General features: G+C 40.4%; 1 protein-coding gene across 1 annotated transcript in view; it reads right to left on the minus strand.

Moving 5' to 3' along the window:
• The window catches only part of ZDHHC2 (zinc finger DHHC-type palmitoyltransferase 2), a 34,103-nt gene extending 12,262 nt beyond the window's left edge, over positions 1 to 21,841 (minus strand). The window contains exons 1-6 of the mRNA XM_048943395.1: positions 21,652 to 21,841; positions 9,685 to 9,711; positions 6,617 to 6,711; positions 3,538 to 3,658; positions 2,598 to 2,667; positions 1,073 to 1,105 (exon numbers count right to left, since the gene is read on the minus strand). Of these exons, the coding sequence (XP_048799352.1) occupies positions 1,073 to 1,105; positions 2,598 to 2,667; positions 3,538 to 3,658; positions 6,617 to 6,711; positions 9,685 to 9,711; positions 21,652 to 21,826 (521 nt within the window). The 5' untranslated portion in view covers positions 21,827 to 21,841. The remainder of the gene's footprint in view (positions 1 to 1,072; positions 1,106 to 2,597; positions 2,668 to 3,537; positions 3,659 to 6,616; positions 6,712 to 9,684; positions 9,712 to 21,651) is intronic.
• Between the last annotated feature and the right edge of the window lie 868 nt (positions 21,842 to 22,709).

Consider the following 22,709-nt stretch of genomic DNA (forward strand, 5'->3'; position numbering starts at 1 on the left):
TTTCTTTTAGCACAGGAGTGTAGAGCAAAGTAAAGCCTCCCAGAAATCAAGAAATGGCTGATCTGGGGCAAGAACATAACTGTCATCTCTGCCATATTACTACCTCTCCTTCCAAATGCTTTCCCTTACTTTCCCTTACTCACTTTCTTACCTGTCCTCTCCAGAAATCCTACTCCTAGAAGAATATTCGAACACTAATTCCCACTACTCTTTCCCTGCTCCCCTAAGCATCACATGGGTTCTTTCCCAATTCTCCCCAGAAAAAAAAAAAATAGTAATAATGATTAAAAAAAAGCTTACCTATCTACTATACTGAACCCTTACTTTTTTTGGTCAAAGAAGTCATCTGAAGAACCCCTAAAGATGGGTTTTTAAACTAAAAGTCTTCTCAGTTTGGACCTTTCTAACATTTGTCTTTAGGAATTTCTGTGAGATGCCTGCCAAAGCGAAGCAAATTAATTCCATATCCCCACTCACTGGTTCCAAGAGCTGCTGAGAAAGAGCAGGAAAACAAAAATATTCTGTAGGCCAATGTGCTGCAAAAGGGAGGAAGAGTGAAAGGGGAAGAGAAGGGAAAAGAAAGCAAGAAAACAAAGAACCCTCTAACTGAAGAGCTAACAAGATGTTTCCAGGAAGCCGCACAAGCTGTGCTAGGAGCTCTACTTTGCAGTGCAAATGTCGCTTTGGTAAGGGGAGCAGGGCACAGCACTTCCTCTTGGTTTTCAACCTAGGGTATTATTTCATCATTTAGAGAAATTAAGTCCTCAACAATATTTAAAGTGCATGAAGAAAAATATGAAATTCTTCAAGGAATTTTTCTTTCTTACCCGAATTCTTCCTTACTCTAATTGCAGAAATAGAGTTACTGAACACAAAAATGGTATCTAAACTTCTTTTCACATCTCATAAGTAGGCAAAGGGTATAAAAAATAAACAGTTCCAACTATCCTGCAAGACTAGTAATTTCATGTTAGCATCCAACTCTAGGGATGGTGAAACACCACCTATGATCCCTAACAAATTTGTTTTACCAAATCAAAAAATAAAAAGCAAGAGTATGTAATTCACTCACCAAGGACAATGATGATCCATTTTCAGAATGCATCTGAAAAAGAAAAAATAAAAAAAACCACCACCAAAAGAACAGATTTCAAAGAATATTAAAAAAAAGAAAAAAAAAAAAAAAAGAAAATCAGAAACACAGTTATGTGTCAGAATTCAACTATTTAAGTACAGATCAGCATTACCCATGCATATTATTAGTTACCTACTTTGTTAAGCAGTGAGGACTTGAAAACTTTCATATAATACAGTTTACCTACAAGCACTCAGAACACTTGCTTTTTCAAGAGCTTAGTGATGCAAGAACATTCTGTCTGCAACAGCTTTAAGATTTGGTCCCCTATCTGAATAAGTTTTTCAAATATTATTTATTCTCTGCCAAAGACTTAGAAACTAGGCTAATTCAATTATTACATACTTAATGATGCAACTAAGGATATTTCCAAGTATTTCTAAGTATGCATTCTAAGAACTTATCACGTATAAAAAAAAAACAAAATGTTTTTGCACTTAATCACTCTGCATTAATAAAACATGTACAAAAAAAATCAGACATAACTGAAGCGATTGAAATTCAAAGGACGAAATCAAGGTATTCTGCAAAATTTATTAACTAATGGCATTTCATGGGAAAACACTTTCTTCTGCTTAGATGTGGGGATCTTCCTTTCTTACACTGCAGTCACAACCACACACAGCACACCCAAGATCCTCTTTCTGCCTTCAGTCACCAACTCTTTCAGTTCCTCTGCAAAATGGTAAGTCTGGTCTGCCTCACTGCAGTGTTGCAAGGTCTGATACATTAGCAGCTGAAGAGTATTTGGAATAGCCTTAAGGCAACAATAATCAGTCTTTGAAGAAGCCCCTTCTCAATTTAGACATTCAGATAATTGGCCACAAGAGTAGAGAAGCCCACAGACATCAAAGCTAACAGGAGAAAAGTCATAGGGATAAAAGCTGACAAAGGGTGTAATAAGACTTCGGGGGGAATATGGAGGTGAGCTTCCTTCCACACTGAATGAACAATAACTTTCTTCAGTTAGAAAAGGGGGCTACTTGGTTGTTTGCTTCTTTAATCAGAAATAGCTTTCAAGTTATCCAATAAAAAGTAGGATATTAAGTTTATTATCTCAGGTAAGATGTAAATGACAACATGATTAGACTGAGATGAGTAGTGGGCTTTTTTCAGATTCTATCAAAAAAAGCAAATTTTAATCAGCTACTTTTGGTTACATTCCTAAGGAAAGCTCCTTATTAATAATTGTCATCCATTAATTAAACGGTATGTAAGATCATATAATCCAATTTGGCATCAAGAAGTCATCAAATGAATTAGACTTTATTACAGGCTTCCCCAGTAATAACTTAAAAATAAATCTGAAAAACAAAAAATAAGATTAAAAAAATCTTCTCTGATGAAACATTAAACCTGTAAAAATCTGAGAATAAAAACCAAAAGCTTCTGCAAGTAAAATTCTGCATCAAGCCAAAAAGCCATTATTCGGGAAAGTTACACATTTAAAATGTTTTCTTACTTGTCACACACAGAACAGTGATGGCAACGATCTGGTTTTACGAGGTGGCATCTGTCACAGTACCTGATTGCTAAAGAAAAAAGTCACAAGATTAGATCTTAACACACATTTTGTTTCCTGAGAGCTGTGCTGAGCTGTGGTCTCAGGAAAGTGCTGCAGTGAGATCAGAAGAACTTGCAAACCCTGAAGTATCCTTTAGGTACTGCTGCATCTAGCAGAGCAAAGCGAAAACACTATTTTTGCAATCTCTAAACTATGCCAATCAGGGCTTTTTCAAAAATACTCAAATAAGTGCTACAAACCGACCAATCAAACCCCACAAAATACTTTCTAGAGCCAGACCATAAAACCTTTCCAGACGGTCCAACAAAAAGCCATTTAAGCTATTATTCTAACAACTTCAATTTATTCTATGAGATTATCTTCTACATTTGCTCAACTAACAAACATCCCCAAACTTACAGTATCATTAGTCTCAAACATTCCCAAACTTACAATATCACTTGTTCTTTCAGTGAATAACTACCAAGTAAAACAGAAACTGTTTCTGTGATCTGTCTAATTACATACCACACACAGTTTATTATTAATTTGTTATTATTACTTTTAACTCATGATCAAAGACATTAAGTCAATGCAGTTCAAACTACTACAGCTTCATCTGTATTTTGTTAATATTACAAGCTATTGGCTAATTTCAGTTTGCAAACATTTAGCAAGGCATTGTCAGTACCCTGTAAAACGAGAAACTGTACACAGCAATTTACTTTCCAACACTTTTTACTAAATGAATATAACTGCATAGAACTACATTAAAGTTGTTAGGTTTATGAACTATGAAAGGGAGTTCTTCCGTACCATCCAAATCCTTTTAAATTAATTCAGGCAGCCAAGCATATCATGACAGCTGCCTTTCATGGTCTCCTGAACACCCATTTACCTCCAGACATTGTCCGTGTATAGATAGGAAGATCCTTGGCTGCTCGTCGTAAGACTTCTTGCTGGGATTCACCTCTTGGCTCCCTTTCTAGGGATTCTTTGTCCGAGTATGACAGATGAAACTGAGATAATTTTTAAAACCAAAGACAAAAAATCAGAAAATTTCAAGTTAAGTACCTGTAGAGATGTAAAATGAAACTTTCATTATATAAAGGTGGATTAGAAGCAAGTACAAGATATTACAGCAAATAACTCATCGTTCCTAAGAGCATTAATTTAGTTGATGGTATTTTTTGACTAATTATTGAAGCAAGACAAAATTAAAATTATTTCTGATTTAGTATAGATGTAATGCTCAATGCTCCCAGAAGTATGAAGAGACACTCATCAAGGGCAGGATCAAGAGTTAGCACAATCAAATTTAATTACCAATCCTTTGAAAAGTAGTTAACCTGCTTCCATTACACCAAACATTAGATAATGAATATAAGCTAGGGATGAGTTCAGTTGAAAGAAAATATGCTGCTAGCAGTGCCAGAAAAGATAGATGAATTTCTTGTCAGGTTTCTGGCATTTTCCCTTTTACCCTCTGTCACTGGAGAGTGGCTGTTATGATGACGTTAGGATGTGGTTTTACCTCAGCCTAGCTAGGAACAGGGAAGAGCTGGGTATCCTGCATGGCAGAATCTGAATCTCAACACCTCTTGCATGAAACTGTCACTGCTGGAAGTGGCAAGGACAAACACAGCTCTGCCAAGAGGTTACAAATACTGAAAGAGATGTGCAGTGTAGCCCAAATTTGCTGTACTTCTAAGTCCTCTGCAACACATCACAGCCAGCATTGTTGCTGCAGCTTCTTGAAATGGGCAGATCTGGAAGTCCTTGGTATCAGTAGCATTTATGTCTACAGAAAGGCTTAAGAATTAGTCACTACAGTAACATGATTTATTTTTTTTTCTCCTAAATGAAAGTAGTGCATGTAAAGCCAAAAAAGCACATTTTCATTTTCATAGAGAAGGTATCACTCTACCTTCCTGATGATATCATGGTCTTACAGTAGAAGATAGTGGTTCACATTTTAGCCTGAGCCTCTCAGGTCACCTTCCATTTCTAACTAGCAAGAATGCACTCCTGTTGCTAACATCTAAATTGATTTTAATCTTCTTTCCCACTGCCACGCAATGCCTGCATACAGCTGGTGCATGCAGGTAAGGAATGGCACAGCCTGACCTGAAGCAGTTAGGGTAGCACAGTACTGTGTGTGTTTGAAGCGTTACTCAGGGCAACGATCTCTAGTATGGGAGGGATAATGATAACACACTCAACTTCAGAAGTGTCAGGTTAACAATATTTTCAATTACATCCACAGTGCTGATACTTTAACACTTCTTTTGTATTTGTAAAATTTGATACAAACTTAAAAAGTAGCCTGCAGGCTGTGTGGTTTACACCAGCTGCTGTATTCACAAGAATAAAACTCAAAAGCTTTACTCTCAAAAGCTTTAGTCTTCAAATGAGTATTTGCTTTAGTTGACAGATAAGATGGAGGTGTATCCACTTGCATGGACAGACTTTATCCCATAAACTGAAAGCCAACAGTAACATCACAAAACACGCTAATTAATTTATAAAATATTGCCCTAGCGGATTAGCAAGAAGACATGGAACAACATAAGATGTCACTTTGTCAGCAGCACCGTGTAAATTCAAAGAACACAAAAACATCACACACTGCTTCCCATTACCTAGCTTCACTACTTTTAATATGCCATTTGAAGTGCTTGGGTAACATTCTGGTGGCTTTCAAATATCAGCATAATTACTGAGGATTTGTCAAGATGTTTTGGAAGTCTTTTAGTGACAGCAGACCAGACACTTGCAAAGCCTTCTGATTTACCACTATAGTCACCACGTACATGCACATTTTTTATGACATAATAAGTAAATGAAATTAATTTTTAAGTTATTTTTCTGCTCTCTGCTCCAAGATGTAGTAAAGACTGCAGCGTGAAATTCAAGGAAGATGTCAACTGTTTTGAATCGTCTACTTGTCTTCACAGCTATTTCTGTTTTTAGTGAATGAAAATTATTCTGCAAAACAAACTGTAGAAATCACAGCCTGGTTATATCACATTGGCATGGTAGCTGTAGAAGATGAAGCAAAGAGTCCAAAAGAAGTAATGGCTTCATGGGCATTTCAAACTCCAAAATAACCATAGAATATTTCCTCTTGGCTGAGATATTCTGTGAAACCTTCTAAGGAAGCTGGTGTGTCTGCATGGAGACAGGACAGAAGAGGCCAAATGCTTATTTTGCTTGTACCAAGCTGCATGGGGAAATAACTTCATTAAGACTATGAAGATATATATGTATATTTTTAATATAAAATCAATGTCACAGACCTAAAAGCAACTGCCTTAAGGATATGTGATGTTGAACATAATTGGTATCTTAATATTCATCAAGACAATTACATCTTTCTCATTGAACATTTCTATACCAACTGGACTTTGATTTGGGGGTATCTATCAACCTTAGACCTTCCTTCCACGCAGCTTTTCTATACTTCTTGCCTCCTGCTTAGTCAGCCCTGGCTTCCCACCTCAGCTTGCCTGACTGGGTGCTCCATGCCACAGTCAAATTTCTTCATATCCAAACAGATGTAGTAGCAGTTTGCTTTTAGAGGACAACTGACAAATGCTGACAGGCAACTCAAAATGCGTCTTAAGCACACAGAAAATATTTTTTCCACATAAAAATACACGGCCCTATAGAGATTTAAGCTGCTAGTTCAAATAACACCTTTTTTCTTTTTTTTTTTTAAACTGAAGGGATTTTTCTTTTAATGTAATAAATGCTATCTCATCTTAAAATTAATTAAAATATCTTCAACATTTAGAGGTATCTTTTTATTTTTATTTGTTATGATGCTGTTTGCAATCTGATTTATTTCTGACAAGAAGCTGTAATTTCTAGCTGTATCTTTCTATCGTGAAAAACCACATGAGAGACTATTCAAATGCTACAAAATCAGTCACTTGACTAAGCTATTCCAGAAATGAAAGTTAAGTTTATCTTACTTCTTTTGAAGGATTCATTGGTAGAGTAAAGATTGTTTTCCAATATGACCAGACGAACAGCATGAAAAATATGTGGTAAGCGACCAGGCACACAACTAAAATCAAAAAGGAACAGAATTAATACCAACAGACCAGTGATATTTGAGTACTTGCAGACAAATATGATACATACCACAGGTATTTGCTCTAACAGATGTAAATACAGAAGCTCTGCAAAAGCTCTGCAACAGAAATACTGCACTGTAACTTTACGTGAGACAAATACAGACTGCATGGGGAAAGCCATTATGCAGGCTACACATATTTCAGAAGTTTAAGGGGAACTGTTTAACAGCTTAGTGCCAAGCAAGCACTCACTCTTTACACATTGGTTAAGTCTTACTTAATTGACTTCTGTTTCATAAACCACTTGGTAATTATAGATATCTAAACAAGAAGGTGTTATAATATCTAAACAACTAGAGTAAAAGGAGACTTAGTGTGCATATGATATCTGAATAGTAACCAAAACTAGTCAACATGTTTTGCTAGATATTTAAGATTGAGTTTTTTAGAAATAGCCATGCTGCCCTCCAAGTTCTTTAATTTAAGTGCTCACTACTTTACATTCTTCACAACAAGTGATATATTCAGGGATTTACTTAAAAAAGAAAGAAAGAAAGGAAACCCACAGAAGCCAGGCAACATTTACCATGCTGGTCTGTTTTACAAGAACACAGAATGTAACATCCACTCAAAGAGCCTGCCATGGACCAATATTTGTTTCTTTTCAAAAGCTCTCACCATATGTACCAATCATTCTACACATTAGTACAGGAAATCACCAACGATGCCATCAATTCACTACAGTGAATGCTAACTCCAAAACTTGTGTTCTCTGGTTTACTTGCCCTAGTATGCAAGGAGGAACATTTCCTTCAGCTCTCCTTGCTTGGTACAGAACTGGCAAATAAAGGCCAGTTAGGACCACAGCAGTGCAAAATATTTCCCTGTTGTACAGATGAACCCAGATTATGCTGAGCACAACGTAACATGGATTCTACAGCTATCACATATTCTTTATGCAGCTGCTGTAAACTCATAAGATCGTCAAAAGGCATCGTAAAGAGAGACCTGTGCACTTTCACTACGCAGTCTATCTCCAAAGTTAGCCTACATATATGTGGTTATTCAGTGTTAGAGTGTTTTCTATAATGCATATGTGAAGCTGTACATAAGTGAAGGAAAAGCAGTGCTGAGTGTTCTTGTTTTTTGTAGTTTTGCCTCCAGAGTAACTCTTGAATATATGTTTCTGGTACTAATGTTTTTATTCAAAAGAAGTGACAACATGGTAAATATTTATTCTCATTTGCCAGACAGTTACAAAAATAAGAAACAAAAGCCAACAAAATCTGAAGAGCAGCACTACACAGTGCCATATGTCCTATTTATAAAAAGAAAAACAATCTCATCAGCACAAGTCAGGAATAAATCTGGAACCCAGAACAACCACAACATCCCAGATTACACTAAATAACTATTTCACTATTGTACAGATTACACTAAATAACTACTTCACTATTGTACAAGCATCTGTCAGAAACAGCCCATGTTTTTAGCAGAACATTTTTTTTTTAATCAATTCTAAAAAAAACCCTGATTCTCTCAATCAAAGTATTATTTCAAACAGTACATTCATGGTATAAAATGGGAGCAATGCAGGGCATTCCATCAGTTTGGTACACCATGCATTTACTAATCTTCAACTGTGATTTATTGTTGCAAGAATGGCAACTGCGATTAGTTTCTTTTTCATACATATGAAGAAAAAATAGCCTAAAGACATTATTCCCTTCAGTGTCTGCACAAGACCCAAGCACCTCAGTTCTCCAGTATGGCCGAGATCCTGATCCATCGTTTTTCCCAGTTCACCCAGCAACCATTTTCCCATGCTGCAATGGAGCCTAGTCTAACCCACTGCTACTACAGCATTCAGGCAGAAATACTTCCATTTTACACTCTTCCTTTAAAAAAAAAAAAAAAAGCAAAGGGAAAGTGTACCCCTTGTATGAAGAATAACCCACTTAAACACAGCTAATGTTGCCTGGAAGGTTACAGCACTGTAATACGGAGCAATTCACACCTACCCAGCTCTCACTTCAGAAAAGACTACAGGCCAGGTGAAATTTTTCCCAAGGTTCTGAGCAGCTAAAAATAAAGTTTTCCAATGTCTTTTCCTGATAATCCTAACTTGCTTTGCAGGCAATGCCTAACAACACACGGGCCTTCAGTTTTTTTGGTAAGGAGCAGCAAGAAGCTGCAGCTGTCTCAAAGTCTGCAGGCGCTGAAGTTTGTGGGTATACACTCATAAACCACACATGGAGAAAATCACTGTATAGAAAAAAAATGTTTTTCAAGCAGATATTTCTTTAATAGCTAAAGCCTGTACTAAGTGAGGGAGCCTCAAATGATTTAGCCTGCTGAAACTACACAAGTGTAAGCAGCACACCATCTGCCTCATAACCCTATTCCCCTGCTCTACAAGCTCTATGGCCCCACACTTTGCACTTCCAAGTTGCAATATAGCTTTAAAATAACAGCTGGAAAAGCAGTTTCAATGACTCTGAGTAGGAGCTCCAGTGATAGCGAATCAGGCAGTCCTATTAATTTCTAGAAGGGTTACATATCTTAAGGGTTCTGTTAATTCAAAGATACTGGCTAAAATGAAGCTGAAGAAGAAATTCACCTCTCAGTTATGTTATGTTGTACCCTGCACAAACACTGCTTATTTTCAGGAGTCTTCATTTTACATGTGCTTACCCTGTTGTGAATTAAAAAAAAAAAGTTGTTCAAAACAGAACATGACAGTTATTTTCCTTGCCTCCTCAGAAAGCCAGTAAGAAGAACAAGAAGTTCTTTTTCTCATCTCTACTTTGAATGGCAAAAGCAGTAACAGCATAACAAAGGGAGCTGAGGAACGTAAAAAAACTCATTTAAAGCTGACTAGATGTGCATCTCAATTTATTGAGAAACTACTATATTATCCTGATATATGAATTCCACTTATAAACAGCAAACAAAAATCTTACCTTTTTCTCCAATGTTTGTCATTGTTACTGAAAAATGAGAAAGAAAGAGTAAAAATTATGTTTAAATAGCAAATGACATAACTTGTTTTTCAACTGAAAAGGGAAGAATCATCATCAAATGACACAAGCTTAAGACAACATACTATCACACTTCTACAGGGCAGTTGTATACATTCATCATAAATACGGGTAAAGAGTAATACCAGATTTAATTACTTACAAGGTTTCCTGTCTTCTACTCACAGCCTTTATTCCATGGCACCTCCTTTCATCTGCAGCTGCCTAAGTTTAGCCCAAGAGAAGCCATCTCTAAAGAGCAATTATTTCCTTAGCTGTTGTTCTTCTAGTTATTTATTATGGTCGTTATAATGTTCATTATTTATATAAGTTCTGTCTTTGAGGTTGATGTTTCAGACTCCAGAACTGGTTTTGTCAGTGATACCTCAGGCACAAAAATCAAAATAGACCATAATAGACCACAAGCAGAATGTTGACCCCATCTTTGGGCCCACCAAGACAACCAAGTCCAGGGAAGAGCATCCTGGCTGGTAGGACTGGATCACTTGTCCTCTGAGCAGACGCTGCATGATCCACACTCGTTCAGCATCAGGTAGGTATGGCTCTGGGAGGAACCAACCCTCCCACCAGGACCTCAAGGGGTCCATCGAGGAGATGGAGCAGGGCTAATGTAATAGTGTTTGGTCAAAGACAAGAAATACTGGCCATAAATTAAAATGAGAGGATCAGATTTGATGCAAGGAAAACTTTTGAGAACAGTTAACCAGTGAAGCAAGTTGGCCAGAGTTGCACCATTGCAGTCTCCACCTTTGGAGACTGGATACAAGCTTGAACAACCTGGCTTGATCTCACATATAACCCTGCTTTGATAAGGGGTTTGGACTAGATGGGCTAAATTATTCCAAGTCTATTAAAATGGATATTTGACTATAATTCTACTAAAACAAGCACCTCCCTAGTCTGAGTGAAAACCGTAAATAACCATGTTTACAGAGTTCTTACAGAAGTTATAATTCACAACTTTTGTGGCGTCTTTCTGAAGAAAACTCTAGTTTGTCCACAACCTTCTGACTTAGCTAACTGACAGCACAGCTTGATAAACTAGATATCAAGCCAGATAACTGTAGAAAGAAGCTGAGGGAACCTACATGCATGACTCTAAGGAGCAGAAATGCTGCATGGTGAGAATGTACAAGAACTACCAAAACTTTAAGTAAATAATTGACCACAAGAAGGACTGAAAGACATCATTAGAGCTAACACTTGATTTAAGAGCACTGGAGCTCTCAAATTAGGGGAGAAAGTCAGTTCACAAATTTTTATTTCACTTGGTGAGGATTCTGCATACCTTCATTACCATACCATCACAGTCTTTAACAGAAATTTTGCTAGTCTTCTCAGAATAACTACTCTTTGCTAACAAATAAAGCCTTAGCCAGACATTAATGCAGAATTAGCGCAGAGGTACTAACTTCAAACTAAAGCTAATTCAACTGACCTCTGTATTATTTTTCCTCCTTACAAGGGAATGGCTTAGAGCTCAGTTGAGAGCACTTGTCACCACCTTTTCCCCCATTAGGTAATAGATTTTATCCAAAGTTAAGTTGTTTGCGACTTATTTTCTGAAAACTGAATCAACATCAGACAAGCATATTCTCCTCATCCACACATCCGCACCCCTGAAATACAATTATTAAGGACAGAGAGACTTCGAATGCTGATGGTCCATCTGCCCACAGCAAAAGCTCTCTGCATGTATGCAAGTAAGGGACCAACTCATCTGACAAGTTCAAATTTAGTAATTTCTTTCTCACTGCAAGCCTACAGCTTTTCAAAATTTCCGTATACCTCACAGATTAAACTTCAGAGTCTGCATCTGCTCAGTGGAACATCTTTTTAGCTTCTGCAATATCTAGCTTGGAAGCCTGATATTCCTGGCAGCAGCCGCAGACTATGAAGGCTAAAACATTTAAGTGCCCACAAATGACTGAGAACCAGCTTTTTGGACACATCTCATCACTGTACTCTCTCTTACCCACTGGCAAGGCTCAGAGCTATTCTATGCACTCCTGAGTTGCCCACACTGAGCAAGACTGAAGTAGAAGGGTCAACTCTGGAGAGCACCCACCATCTTCTACTGCACCACTCTTATCTCCATGAACATCGCAATGGCTGTTTACAAGGAGTCTGACTGAACTTTTAGGCAAACATCCCCTCTTGCACTGATGCAGAGGAATATGCAAGATATCCATCAACCTGCAACTATTCACAGAGCAAACTATTACTCTTCTGCTTGTACCTTTCAAAATCACCTTTGAGAAAGGCTCCCTGAAGGAAGCATAAAGGGAAAGTAATGAACAGGTATCTGCAGCAACACAGGATCAAATAAGATTTGCTACAACTCTCTTTTCCCCAAATATGGGGGAATTAACCATCAGAAAAATGAACAGCCCTTACAAATCAAACTTCTCTTTAAATCTCTTGTGAAAAACTATTTTTGTAGAATGACTGCAATACAAAATCTTCTTTGGGTAACTACAAGATGTTTACAATTCTAAAAATCATACTATTTAAGTGCATGGAACAATTGTTTCCTAACAAGAAAAAACTGACTGATTTTAAATTTGAACAAAGAAACATTTGCTATTTTCCCCACCTTCTAAATAGCACCCTTCGTGTATTTATTAAAAATTCATTCTTCATTTTTTTCAGTAGCTATAGTGATCTGACTTTGCAATATTATTGAACAGTATTTGATTATATATTCTTTTGTGAATCATTTATACTATGCTTTCTGGTGGTTTCCTCATCTCTCTTCCTAGGGGTTATATTCACTGCTGGTAATGCACAAAAAAGTAGGTCAGACCATGTATGGTCATTAATAAATATGAGCTTAACTGCTGCACATTCACTTAGTGGTAGTCAAATAGCATGGAAATAATAAGCGTAGAAAGTACTTACATCTGCAATGACCAAAAATAAGCACCAAGGACACGCCAAGCCCAATTGTGAAGCAATTTTTACAATTTCAGGGGAAGCAGGATAAAATCCTTTGAAATAGAAGCGGTATGGCAGTTTCCATATTTTCAGAGCCAGAGGTAATTGTAAACCCATGACCTGTCTTCAAGTAGTCAGTAAAAAGTTACAGCTCTGCTCATCCGCGATACTGCAGGGCCAGCCTCATTAGCAATTAGCCTTCCGCTGCTACACTGCCAGGATGCCATTTACGGTTCAGTACCAGCAGACTATCACATAATTAGAGCCTCTCTGTTTCGTTACACAGCCCACAGACGGTGCTCATCAGCATCAGGGAGCAGGCTGGGATACACGTGGGATGTTGGCCAAAGTAGATGCCAACTTCCAGTGCCAGAAGCCTTGTTTCTTGCATGCCATCCACCAAGACACATCACACTCAGTAGCCCACACTGCCCAATACGTTGTCTGTGCTTGCAAAAAGTAACAGTGGACTGAAGACAGAATGTTATGTTACAGAATATAGGTGAGGGGAAAAAAAACAAAAAACAAAAAACAGGAAAAAAAATCAGGATGGAGGGAACACAGAAGAGCCTGGAGAATTAATCCCCTGTGAGCTGAGAGGTTTTCAAACATTAGGAATGATGCCTTGGTAGCCAAGTTATCTCAAAACTTCCTTGTATATCTCCTTTATCATAGAACCACAGTCTGTTTGGGGTTGGAGCAAACTTCAGAGTCCCTCTCCTTTACCTGGAGCATCCAGAGCAGGATGCCCAGGCCCATATCCAGGGGCCTTTGGACGATCTCTTAAGTGGAGACTCCATAGCCTCTGGGCAGTCTGTGCCAGTGCTCTGGCACCCTCAAAATGAAGATTTTTTTAAAACCAAATTAGTTTGCTATGAAGAGGATTCCACATTGCTGGGCACAGAGACCTGCTGATATGGTTTGTCACAGCACAGCCTTAGCGAGCTTGCATCCAAGGACTGAAGATACCCTCAGAGAACCTCAGCCTCAGGGCTTCAGGCACAGAGCAGGCTGGGACGAGGTAGAAAATGACCAGCAAAACGGCCTCTGACTAACTGAAGCTGGTCCAGTCACACAACAGCAAGACAGCTTTACAAAGACTGCTAGACTCTACAGATTGTTTGTAAAAGGTTAACCCATGCATGCTCCTTTGTCTCTGCCAAGTAACTTTGCATTGGGTCAGGCCTTAACATTAGAAGTAGACTTCCCATTTCTTAAAATACAGCTCATTTTCTCCAGATTTTTTTTTTTTATTCTCCCTCATGGAAAAATTAAATAAGTATTCATCTCCAGGTAGTTACACACATGGAAAGACATCTTGTTAGCACAAAACCTCAAAGTAAAGGAAAACAAAAATTAATATTATTAAAAATTGCATCAGTTTTTTTAGCATTAAATCTACCTTGATTTCTAGACTCCAAAGTTCCTGAGCAGTGAATGTAATGGATTAAAAAAAAAATTTAAAAAAAATTGGAGAAAGCAATGAATGAATTTTTAAATTCAAAATCTTGCTTCCAGATCTGATGTACATCTATAAAATATTTAAAACTTTGGAATAGGAATATCGGATAGATTTAAATCTGAGACTCCACAGCCACACCTACAAACAGTTGTTTCCACCAAACTTTTATATAATTTAACATCCTGGACTTGATTCACAAAACTGAGCATGTGTTTTATCTTTATAGCACATTTGAAGCAGTAAATACTGATCTATAGATGCAGTTTAACTCTCTGTACACATAAAAATGTTTTATCGTTGTGACAAATATTCTATCCTTGTCTGGAAAAAAAAGTAAATAAATAAAAATCAGTGTCAGTAATTTAAACTACCACTCTTCTAGACAGAGCAGTGAACTGCATTGATGCAGAATGACAAGGGGGAAGAGTCAGCCACCAGTCTTCATTAAAGGACAAAAGCAACAGAACGGTTTCTGGGTGATTTAAGGTCAGCTTAAGCAGTCCTTAGTAATCTGCACATTTGGACTTGGCAGTATTTGTGAATGTGTCAGTAGATTCATTTTAACCCCTAGCACTGTGCCCAGTAAAATACATCAATGTCCGCTATTCAGCAGGCAGCTGCTATCTGACTATCTTTTAGGTAGAGTCAACAAACACTGCAAACTGAGCATGTCCCAGAAAAGACTTCATCTTTCACTTCTGCAGACTTCTTATTTACTTTCTAAGCCACAAAGAATACCTAAAGATCAGATTTTTTACAGCAGAGAAAGAAAGAATACGTACCAGTGAATACATCTGTACAACATGCTACGTGACAAGCACCATTACATCTTCAACCAAAGACACAGTCCTATCTGATAATTATATCTTCATCACAAATCTAAGATTTTCAAATTATAGCCACAGCTTAACCTTCAAAAACTAGAGGTAATACAGCAGGCAACTACACACGATGAAATATCAGGCTTAACTAACAGACTTTAACTCAATTTCAGAAGTGGAATTTTTTTTTTTTCTTTTTAAATTCTGAGAGAAATCAAAGTAAAGATGAGAAACACATAAGAATTGTGCTGGCTAAAATCCAGAATCCAATTTTACTTCAGCTGTGAGTTTTTAAACTTTCCTAAAAGTAACCAAAGATCTCAGAAGAGGAAAAACAAAAAACAAAAAACAAACAGTGGTCTTTGCAAAACAAACTACAAACATATAATATGCTTTGACCAAAATCCTGCACAACCTTAGCAGCAAATGTTCAGATAGGGGATTTGTCAACATTCAACCACATTACAACTTCCATGTCTTTCTATAGCAAACTGTAAGCAGTAGGTGATTGCAAGACGTGAGTAATAAGAACCACAAATCCTTTGATCCGTTTGGAGAATATATGGAGCAAAGAGCTCAAATCCAGTTGACTAAGTCTTGGGCCCCTACTTTTTTCCTTTCTTTCTGCTGCTCCTGATCATCTGATGACACTGTGCCATGCCTCTAGGGCACGCATTAATTCTGCATCTAAATTGTGGAAATCAAGCTTTTTATCCCTCCATAATTCCATTCCACTGACATTGCCTCCAATCAGAAGCTTCCATTCAGCACTAACCAGCCTGGTCCTCCACCCATTTCATGACCACTGACATATTTAGCAGCAGGGTGCTGTATCATGTTTTGCCACTCTGTACTGCAGGTAGTGGTGGGCAGAGCATAGTTTCACGTTCAGACCCAAAATATTAGGTTGCAGTTTATGAGCTCACCTGACTGGATTGCTAATGACTTGCTGCCTCTCCCTTCAGCTTTGCTGAACTCACTCACACTTTCCCAAATCAGCCAAACCATTAGCCAGTGGGAATATTTTTTCCCACTCCCTTCACTGAACTTATGAGGGAAAAAAAAAAAAAAAAAAAAAGTGTATTGCTCATTTCTATGCTCTGTGGCATGTTGGTTTAAAGTTTACAGTCCTTTAAAGTTACAAAATTCAAGCTGTATTTCAAGACGAGATTCCCTGAATTCCCTGACCAGGAGCATTATCCTTCAGATTACAATCAATATCATGTAATAATGGATCAAAGCTGAATATACGAAACCAACATGTACTCAACTGGACAACCATTTCGTCAGCACAGCTACTGTGACAGATGGTTTTTAGTGACAACATCACTGTTTTTGGTGACAATATTCCACATTTTCCTTATGTATAACTTCAAATCACAACTTGTAGAGAAAAATATATATATATCTCTATATCCAACACCATCAGGAACATTTCTGATGAACAACTGTCAGAAGCAGAATAACTACAGGTTCTACCTTACCCTAAGCACAGAGTGGATAACTGCTCAAAGCCCCTTATAGTTCTACTAATGGGAGTTAGAGATGCACCACAGGAGGAATACATGAAAAAAATTGTTTTCTTTGCATACACAGAATTCACTGGATTCAAAATGCATTTTCTGAGCACGTACATATGGATGAAGAGGATGGGGGAAGGCTCAAATTGTGGTTCATGCTGTTGTTCCAGGTAACTTAGGTTGAAGTTTCACTGGCTACACTATCAAAACTGAACGTACTAATTGGACATAGCCTGTAATTTCTCTTTTTTAAAGCACATCACTCTATGAAACTTTGAAAGTTTTGCAAACAGAGAAGATAAAAGTAATGAAAAGAGATACATTTAAACATCTCTTTCATTTTATACTCATGCATGCCCAGATATATATATATACACAGAGAAATGGCAGGAGTTAGAAAACCATGAGATTTCATCACGTACTTTGTAGAATCATAGAAATTATCAGGTTGGAAAAGACCTTAAAGATCATTGAGTTTAACCACAACCTAACCATACTACCCTAACTAACAGCCCTCTGCTAAATGATGTCCCTGAGCACCACATCCAAACCGTTTTTAAACACCATCCAGAGATGGTGACTCAACCACCTCCCTGGGGAGCCTATTCCAGTGCTTAACAACCCTTCCTGTAAAGAAGTGTTTCCTGATGTCACAGAATCACAGAATGGCCAGGGTTGGAAGGAACCTCAAGGATCATGAATCTCCAACCCCCTTGCCACAGTCAGGGCCACCAACCTCCACATTTAATACTAGACCAGGCTGCACAGAGCCCCATCCAACCTGGCTTTGAACACCTCTAGGGACAGAGCATCCACAACCTCTCCGGGCAGCCTGTTCCAGCACCTCACCACTCTCTCTGTAAAGAATTTCCCCAACCTAAACTTACCCTAGTGCAGCATACAGCCATTTCTCCTCGTCCTGTCACCTGTCACCAGTGAGAAGAGACCAGCCCCACTCCCGCTGTAAGCACCTTCCAGATACTGAAAGAGAGCAATAAGATGTGCTTCGAGTGCACCCTCAGTAAATTCGCAGATGACACTAAATTGGCTGGAAGTGTGGATCTGCCTGGGGGTAGCGAGGCCCTACAGAGGGATCTGGACAGGCTGGAGAGCTGGGCTGGAGCCAATGGAATGAGTTTCAACAAGGCCAAATGCCGGGTCCTGCACTTCGGCCACAACAACCCCAGGCGACGCTACAGGCTTGGGGCGGTGTGGCTGGAGGACTGCGTAGAGGAAATGGACCTGGGGGTATTGATTGATGCTCGGCTGAACATGAGCCGACAGTGTGCCCAGGTGGCCAAGAAGGCCAATGGCATCCTGGCTTGCATCAGAAACAGTGTTGCAAGCAGGAGCAGAGAGGTGATTGTTCCCCTATATTCAGCACTCGTGAGGCCGCACCTCGAGTACTGTGTCCAGTTTTGGGCCCCTCACTGCAAGAAAGATATTGAGGCCCTGGAACGTGTTCAAAGAAGGGCAACGAAGCTGGTGAGGGGTCTGGAACACAGGCCATATGAGGAGAGGCTGAAGGAGCTGGGAATGTTCAGCCTGGAGAAGAGGAGGCTCAGGGGAGACCTTATTGCTCTCTATAACTTCCTGAAGGGAGGTTGTAGTGAGCTGGGGGTTGGCCTCTTCTCTCGTGTCATTAGGGATAGGACCAGGGGGAATGGTTTCAAGCTACGCCAGGGGAAATTCAGGCTGGACATGAGGAAGTATTACTTTTCAGAAAGGGTGGTCAGGCACTGGAATGGACTGCCCAGGGAGGTGGTGGAATCACCGAGCCTGGGGGTGTTCAAGGAAAGACTGGATGTTGCGTTGAGGGACATGGTTTAGTAGGAGCTATTGGGAATAGGTGAACGGTTGGACTGGGTGATCTTTTAGGTCTTTTCCAACCTTAGTGATTCTATGATTCTATGATTCTATGAAGATCTCCCCTCAGCCTCCTTTTCCCCAGACTGACAGCTCCAGTTCCTTCAGTCGCTCCTTGTAGGGCATATTCTCCAAGCAATACTGGATTATAGTATATTATAACCAAGCATTATTTTGCATTCACATTATCTCTAGGTGTGAGAATCTGGGGTCATAAGGAAAATTTTAATGGAAGAAATTAATTTGAGAAATTATTCTCAAAAACACAAAACTTCATCTGATTTAACCAAAGACTACAAATTAATCAAAGGCAATAAGCTCAAGAAATCCTGGATTAAAACCGACTCTCTACAGCATGCAGCCTTTTCCAGTAAATAGACAGGATTGGTTTTTTAAGCTATTGAAAGTCTGTAAGTATTTTCTCATTCCTAAAAATAAGCAGTCATTTCAACACTCATTTCTCATCTCTTTCTTCAGAGCTGCATACTACTGGATGCATGCTTCCACCAACTTGAAAAATAATATTATCCTTCATATCTGTATGCAATGCCACGATTCATCGTGTTGACATGGCCTTTCAGCTGAAACACTTGCCTTTTTTTCTGCTGATTCCGAAAATGGCATTGATGGTCTGGAAAATGTAACATTCATCTTCAGCACTCACACATAGATACAACTCACTCCTTCATGGAGAAATTGCTCAAAGATATCAACTGACCATTACATTAAAACAAATAAAAAACAAACAAACAAACCCCATTTTACTTAAGTGTACTGCTGATCCTAGAAACAGGCGTATCTACATCATCCAGGAAAAATTAGAGACTGTAGAGGCTGCTGTAAAGAAATAAAGTTTCCAGTACAATGTATGTTCCCTTCCACACATCACATCAGTCCAGCCCTTCAGTGATGACTTCACATCCTGCCCCAAAGTGACACAGAGACACAGCAAGCAGCAGTATTGTCCTTTAGGTCTGTAATGAAAAGCATTTATCACAGACTGTGCTACAGATTATTTGAAAATAAATTTATTTTGTGTTTAACCCACTTCCAGCTTTGGAACTGTTAAAAACAGACTCAGCTGCACATGTAATTTTTGTACTCCATAGCTAGCAGGAGAGGATAAACATTTGCTGGCGTTCAAGTTCCTCCTTTATCTCAAAGGCAAAATCATGGTAATATAACAGGTCAAAGTTCTCAATTCCCTTCTTCCCCACCATAATTTCTAAAGCTATATTATTACTCTCCACTTCCGTCCCCCCTACCCATTTCTAAAACATTACTCGATACTGTAACTATCATCCTTAACAGACTTAATGATGAAAGGAAACATCTTACAACCTTTTTTTTTCCCTTTTAAAATGTAAACTTTTTCCTTCAACACAGACAAAATTGCAAAAACATCCAAACCACTAATTGAAAATCTCATCACTAAAAGCTCAAATAAACCATTCACATGTGCAGCGATGCTTACTGAGACCTGCTGCACAATGGTTGATGCTGTCTACTGTACATTGTCTCGTTGTTTGCAGCAGAGACAGCAAGTCACAATCAAATCAGCATTACACACATCCCCTGAGCCGGCAGCGCTGCAGGAGCAGAGGATGAGTAGAATAGACAGGCTGGCTTCAAAGGCCTGAAATGCTTACAGTCCTTTCCTGCTGCTGGCTTTCATTCTCAGAGCTGTTAGCTATTCCGTCTGTTGTTTACACTAAATATTCATTAGTGAGACAAGACACAAGTTTGTTTTGCCTTAACATGCCAAAAAAGAGGAAAAACATCCAGATACGGATAAGAGATAGAATTAGTGCTAGTCACAGGCAACTACTATGCTGAATTCCAACACTGGTAAAACAGAAGAAACGGGCAGGAAAGATTTAGAAAGAAAATTTAAAGAAATGCCTTTGCCCATAGAAAGGACTTCTGTACCTGCAGCTTTCATCCTTCTCCCTTCCTTCCCATCTGAAGCCTTTTGCTCTGCAGGGTTAAGGACTTACATACCATAGCTTACAGTAAGCTTTAAGCCGATTCTACTGTCTAAGCATCAATGACAGCGTGCACTGGGACAGATGTTAACTATAGGGTCACTGCCTCCTGATGCATCCAACCTTCCTGCTGCCACCTGACAGCCCCTCAGCCACTTCCCACCATTTGCTGGACAACACTTCCTCACACTACAGAGGGCCCTTCATTCCTCTTGTCAGGATGCAGTACCCAAATCCCAGTCCTTAACTGAAGAGCAGAACTTAAAACTAACATTATTTTTTAGTAAATTCTGGAACAGGCCACAGAGGAAGGTGGTGGAATCACTGTCCCTGGAAGTGTTCAAGTACTGGTGCCTTTCACCCAAAGAGAGGCGTTAGGCCTAGAAAACTTTACTGGTGCAATGCCCCAGCTGTGCAGCCAAACACCCAACAACATGAGCCCTCTCATCACATTCTTAAAAAAAAAAAAAATTAAAAACAAAAAACGTATATATATCTATATACGTATACATACATCCTAAATTAGTTACCAGACTGCTATGATTTTTACCACCAACAGCTGAAGTCCAGCAAAGTTACACAGCCATACAAACGCACTGAGCTTGACCAGGGCACTCCCTGGCCGAGCAGATCGACAGCCCCCGAGCCTCACCTCCAACATCAGCGTGAAGGGGAAGCAACAGATGATTTGCGTTCTTTTGTGCCATGGAACATTTTCATGAAAATCGCGAAGCATCTAAATATCATGACACATCTAAAATTTAAAGATTGTTTCGTACAAGACGCACTCCAGCAGGAACTGAAGTCGGCTCAGGGAGCCGGGCTAGCTTAATGTGTAACAGACCCTCCTGACTCGACTGCCCTAACCCAACCAGCTCGCACAAGTGCGCGGTAACCAGCGTCCGAGCGGTCGCGGAGCGTCGAGCCGCAGCCGGGTGACTCCTAAAAGCACGGCAGCGGCTGGCGTCACGTCCTCACCGGGAGCCGTGGCAGCTCCTGGAGAGCCGACCAGCGGTATGGGGAGCCCCGCCGCTCCAAACCTTCTGCCCGTACCGCCCCGGGACTGGGAACTCTCCGGTACCTCTCCCTGCCGGCCGGCAGGATTCCCTGCTCCTGCACGCAGCTGTGCAACGAGAGGGGAGCGCTAACTGCGCTCGTGCCGCCTGCACTAGCTGCAGCCCCTACCTCGGGCGTGGTGGCGGAGCGGACAAACAACGGGCAGCGTCCCCGGCCCCCGACCCCCCCGTCCCGTGCAGCCTCCCTCTCCTCCCTTTCCCTCCCTATCCGGGGACACTCACGCAGGCAAAGCTGGGTGACATAGGCGTAGTAGGACCAGCAGAGGATGCTGGAGATGAAGAGCACGGGCACCCAGTAGAGCAGCCGCTGGCAACGCCGCCGCACGCCGCCCCAGCCGCCCGCAGCCCCAGCTGCAGGCGCGGAGGGCGCCGCCGCCGCCATCTTCCCGCACCGCATCCCGACCGCGCACTCCGCGACCCGCGGCCCGGCCGCACATCCCCGCCCCGCCGGGTCCCTCCTTCCGCGCTCCTCCCCCTCATGGGGCGGCCCTGCCCGCCCATCGCCGTCGCCACCGGGACGGGCTGGGGGCTCAGCCTTGGGTGCTGCAAAGCTTGGGGGGACGGTGGATCCCGTGGTTCTTTATGTTGCATCCACCATCTTTTTGCACCCAGGAGTGGTGATATTTAATCTCCCTTGAAAACGCTTTAAAAACACTTGGACAAACGTTGCCTGGTTTGCAGGCAGTGTTTCACAGTTAGCGAAAAAACTCAGCTGATCAGTAATGACTAGCAGGCGTTGCTGCAGGCGTTGCGAGGCTGCTGGAGCTCCGGCACCGCGCGGTGCTGGCACGGGATGCTTGGCGGAACGCAGCTGCTGACTCACCCTTCCCAAAGTTACGGGCATCGTCATCAAACAGCCCCGAGGTGTCCCAGGAAATCCAGACTGCCTTACGGGATGCACAGCCGAATCCTGGCTGGGTGTCAGAAGTGGCGGGAAGGGCCCTGTCCCTGCATGCTGCTGGAAGCTCCCGAGTGCTGGCAGTGCAGTGAGTGTGGGGAGCAGTGGGCACAGGACGCGTTCACACTTGGAAAAAGACTCCATAATGTCCCATGCATGAGACCATTTCTGCAGCAAAGTAATGGCAGTGCAGCTGCTGCTGACTAAAAACAAGATGCGAGACAGGAAAAAAAACCAACAACATAAAATATGACATAGATGTGCCACCAGGTTACAAAATATGAGGATGAGTTGTTAGCATGTTTATTACGTTCACAGAAAAAGGAGTTGGCCATATAGCTGCAGCGTTTTTAATGCAATGCAAAACCACATGCCCTTGTCG

Source organism: Lagopus muta, chromosome 4 (genome assembly GCF_023343835.1).
Source record: "Lagopus muta isolate bLagMut1 chromosome 4, bLagMut1 primary, whole genome shotgun sequence".
Taxonomy (NCBI): Eukaryota; Metazoa; Chordata; class Aves; order Galliformes; family Phasianidae; genus Lagopus; species Lagopus muta.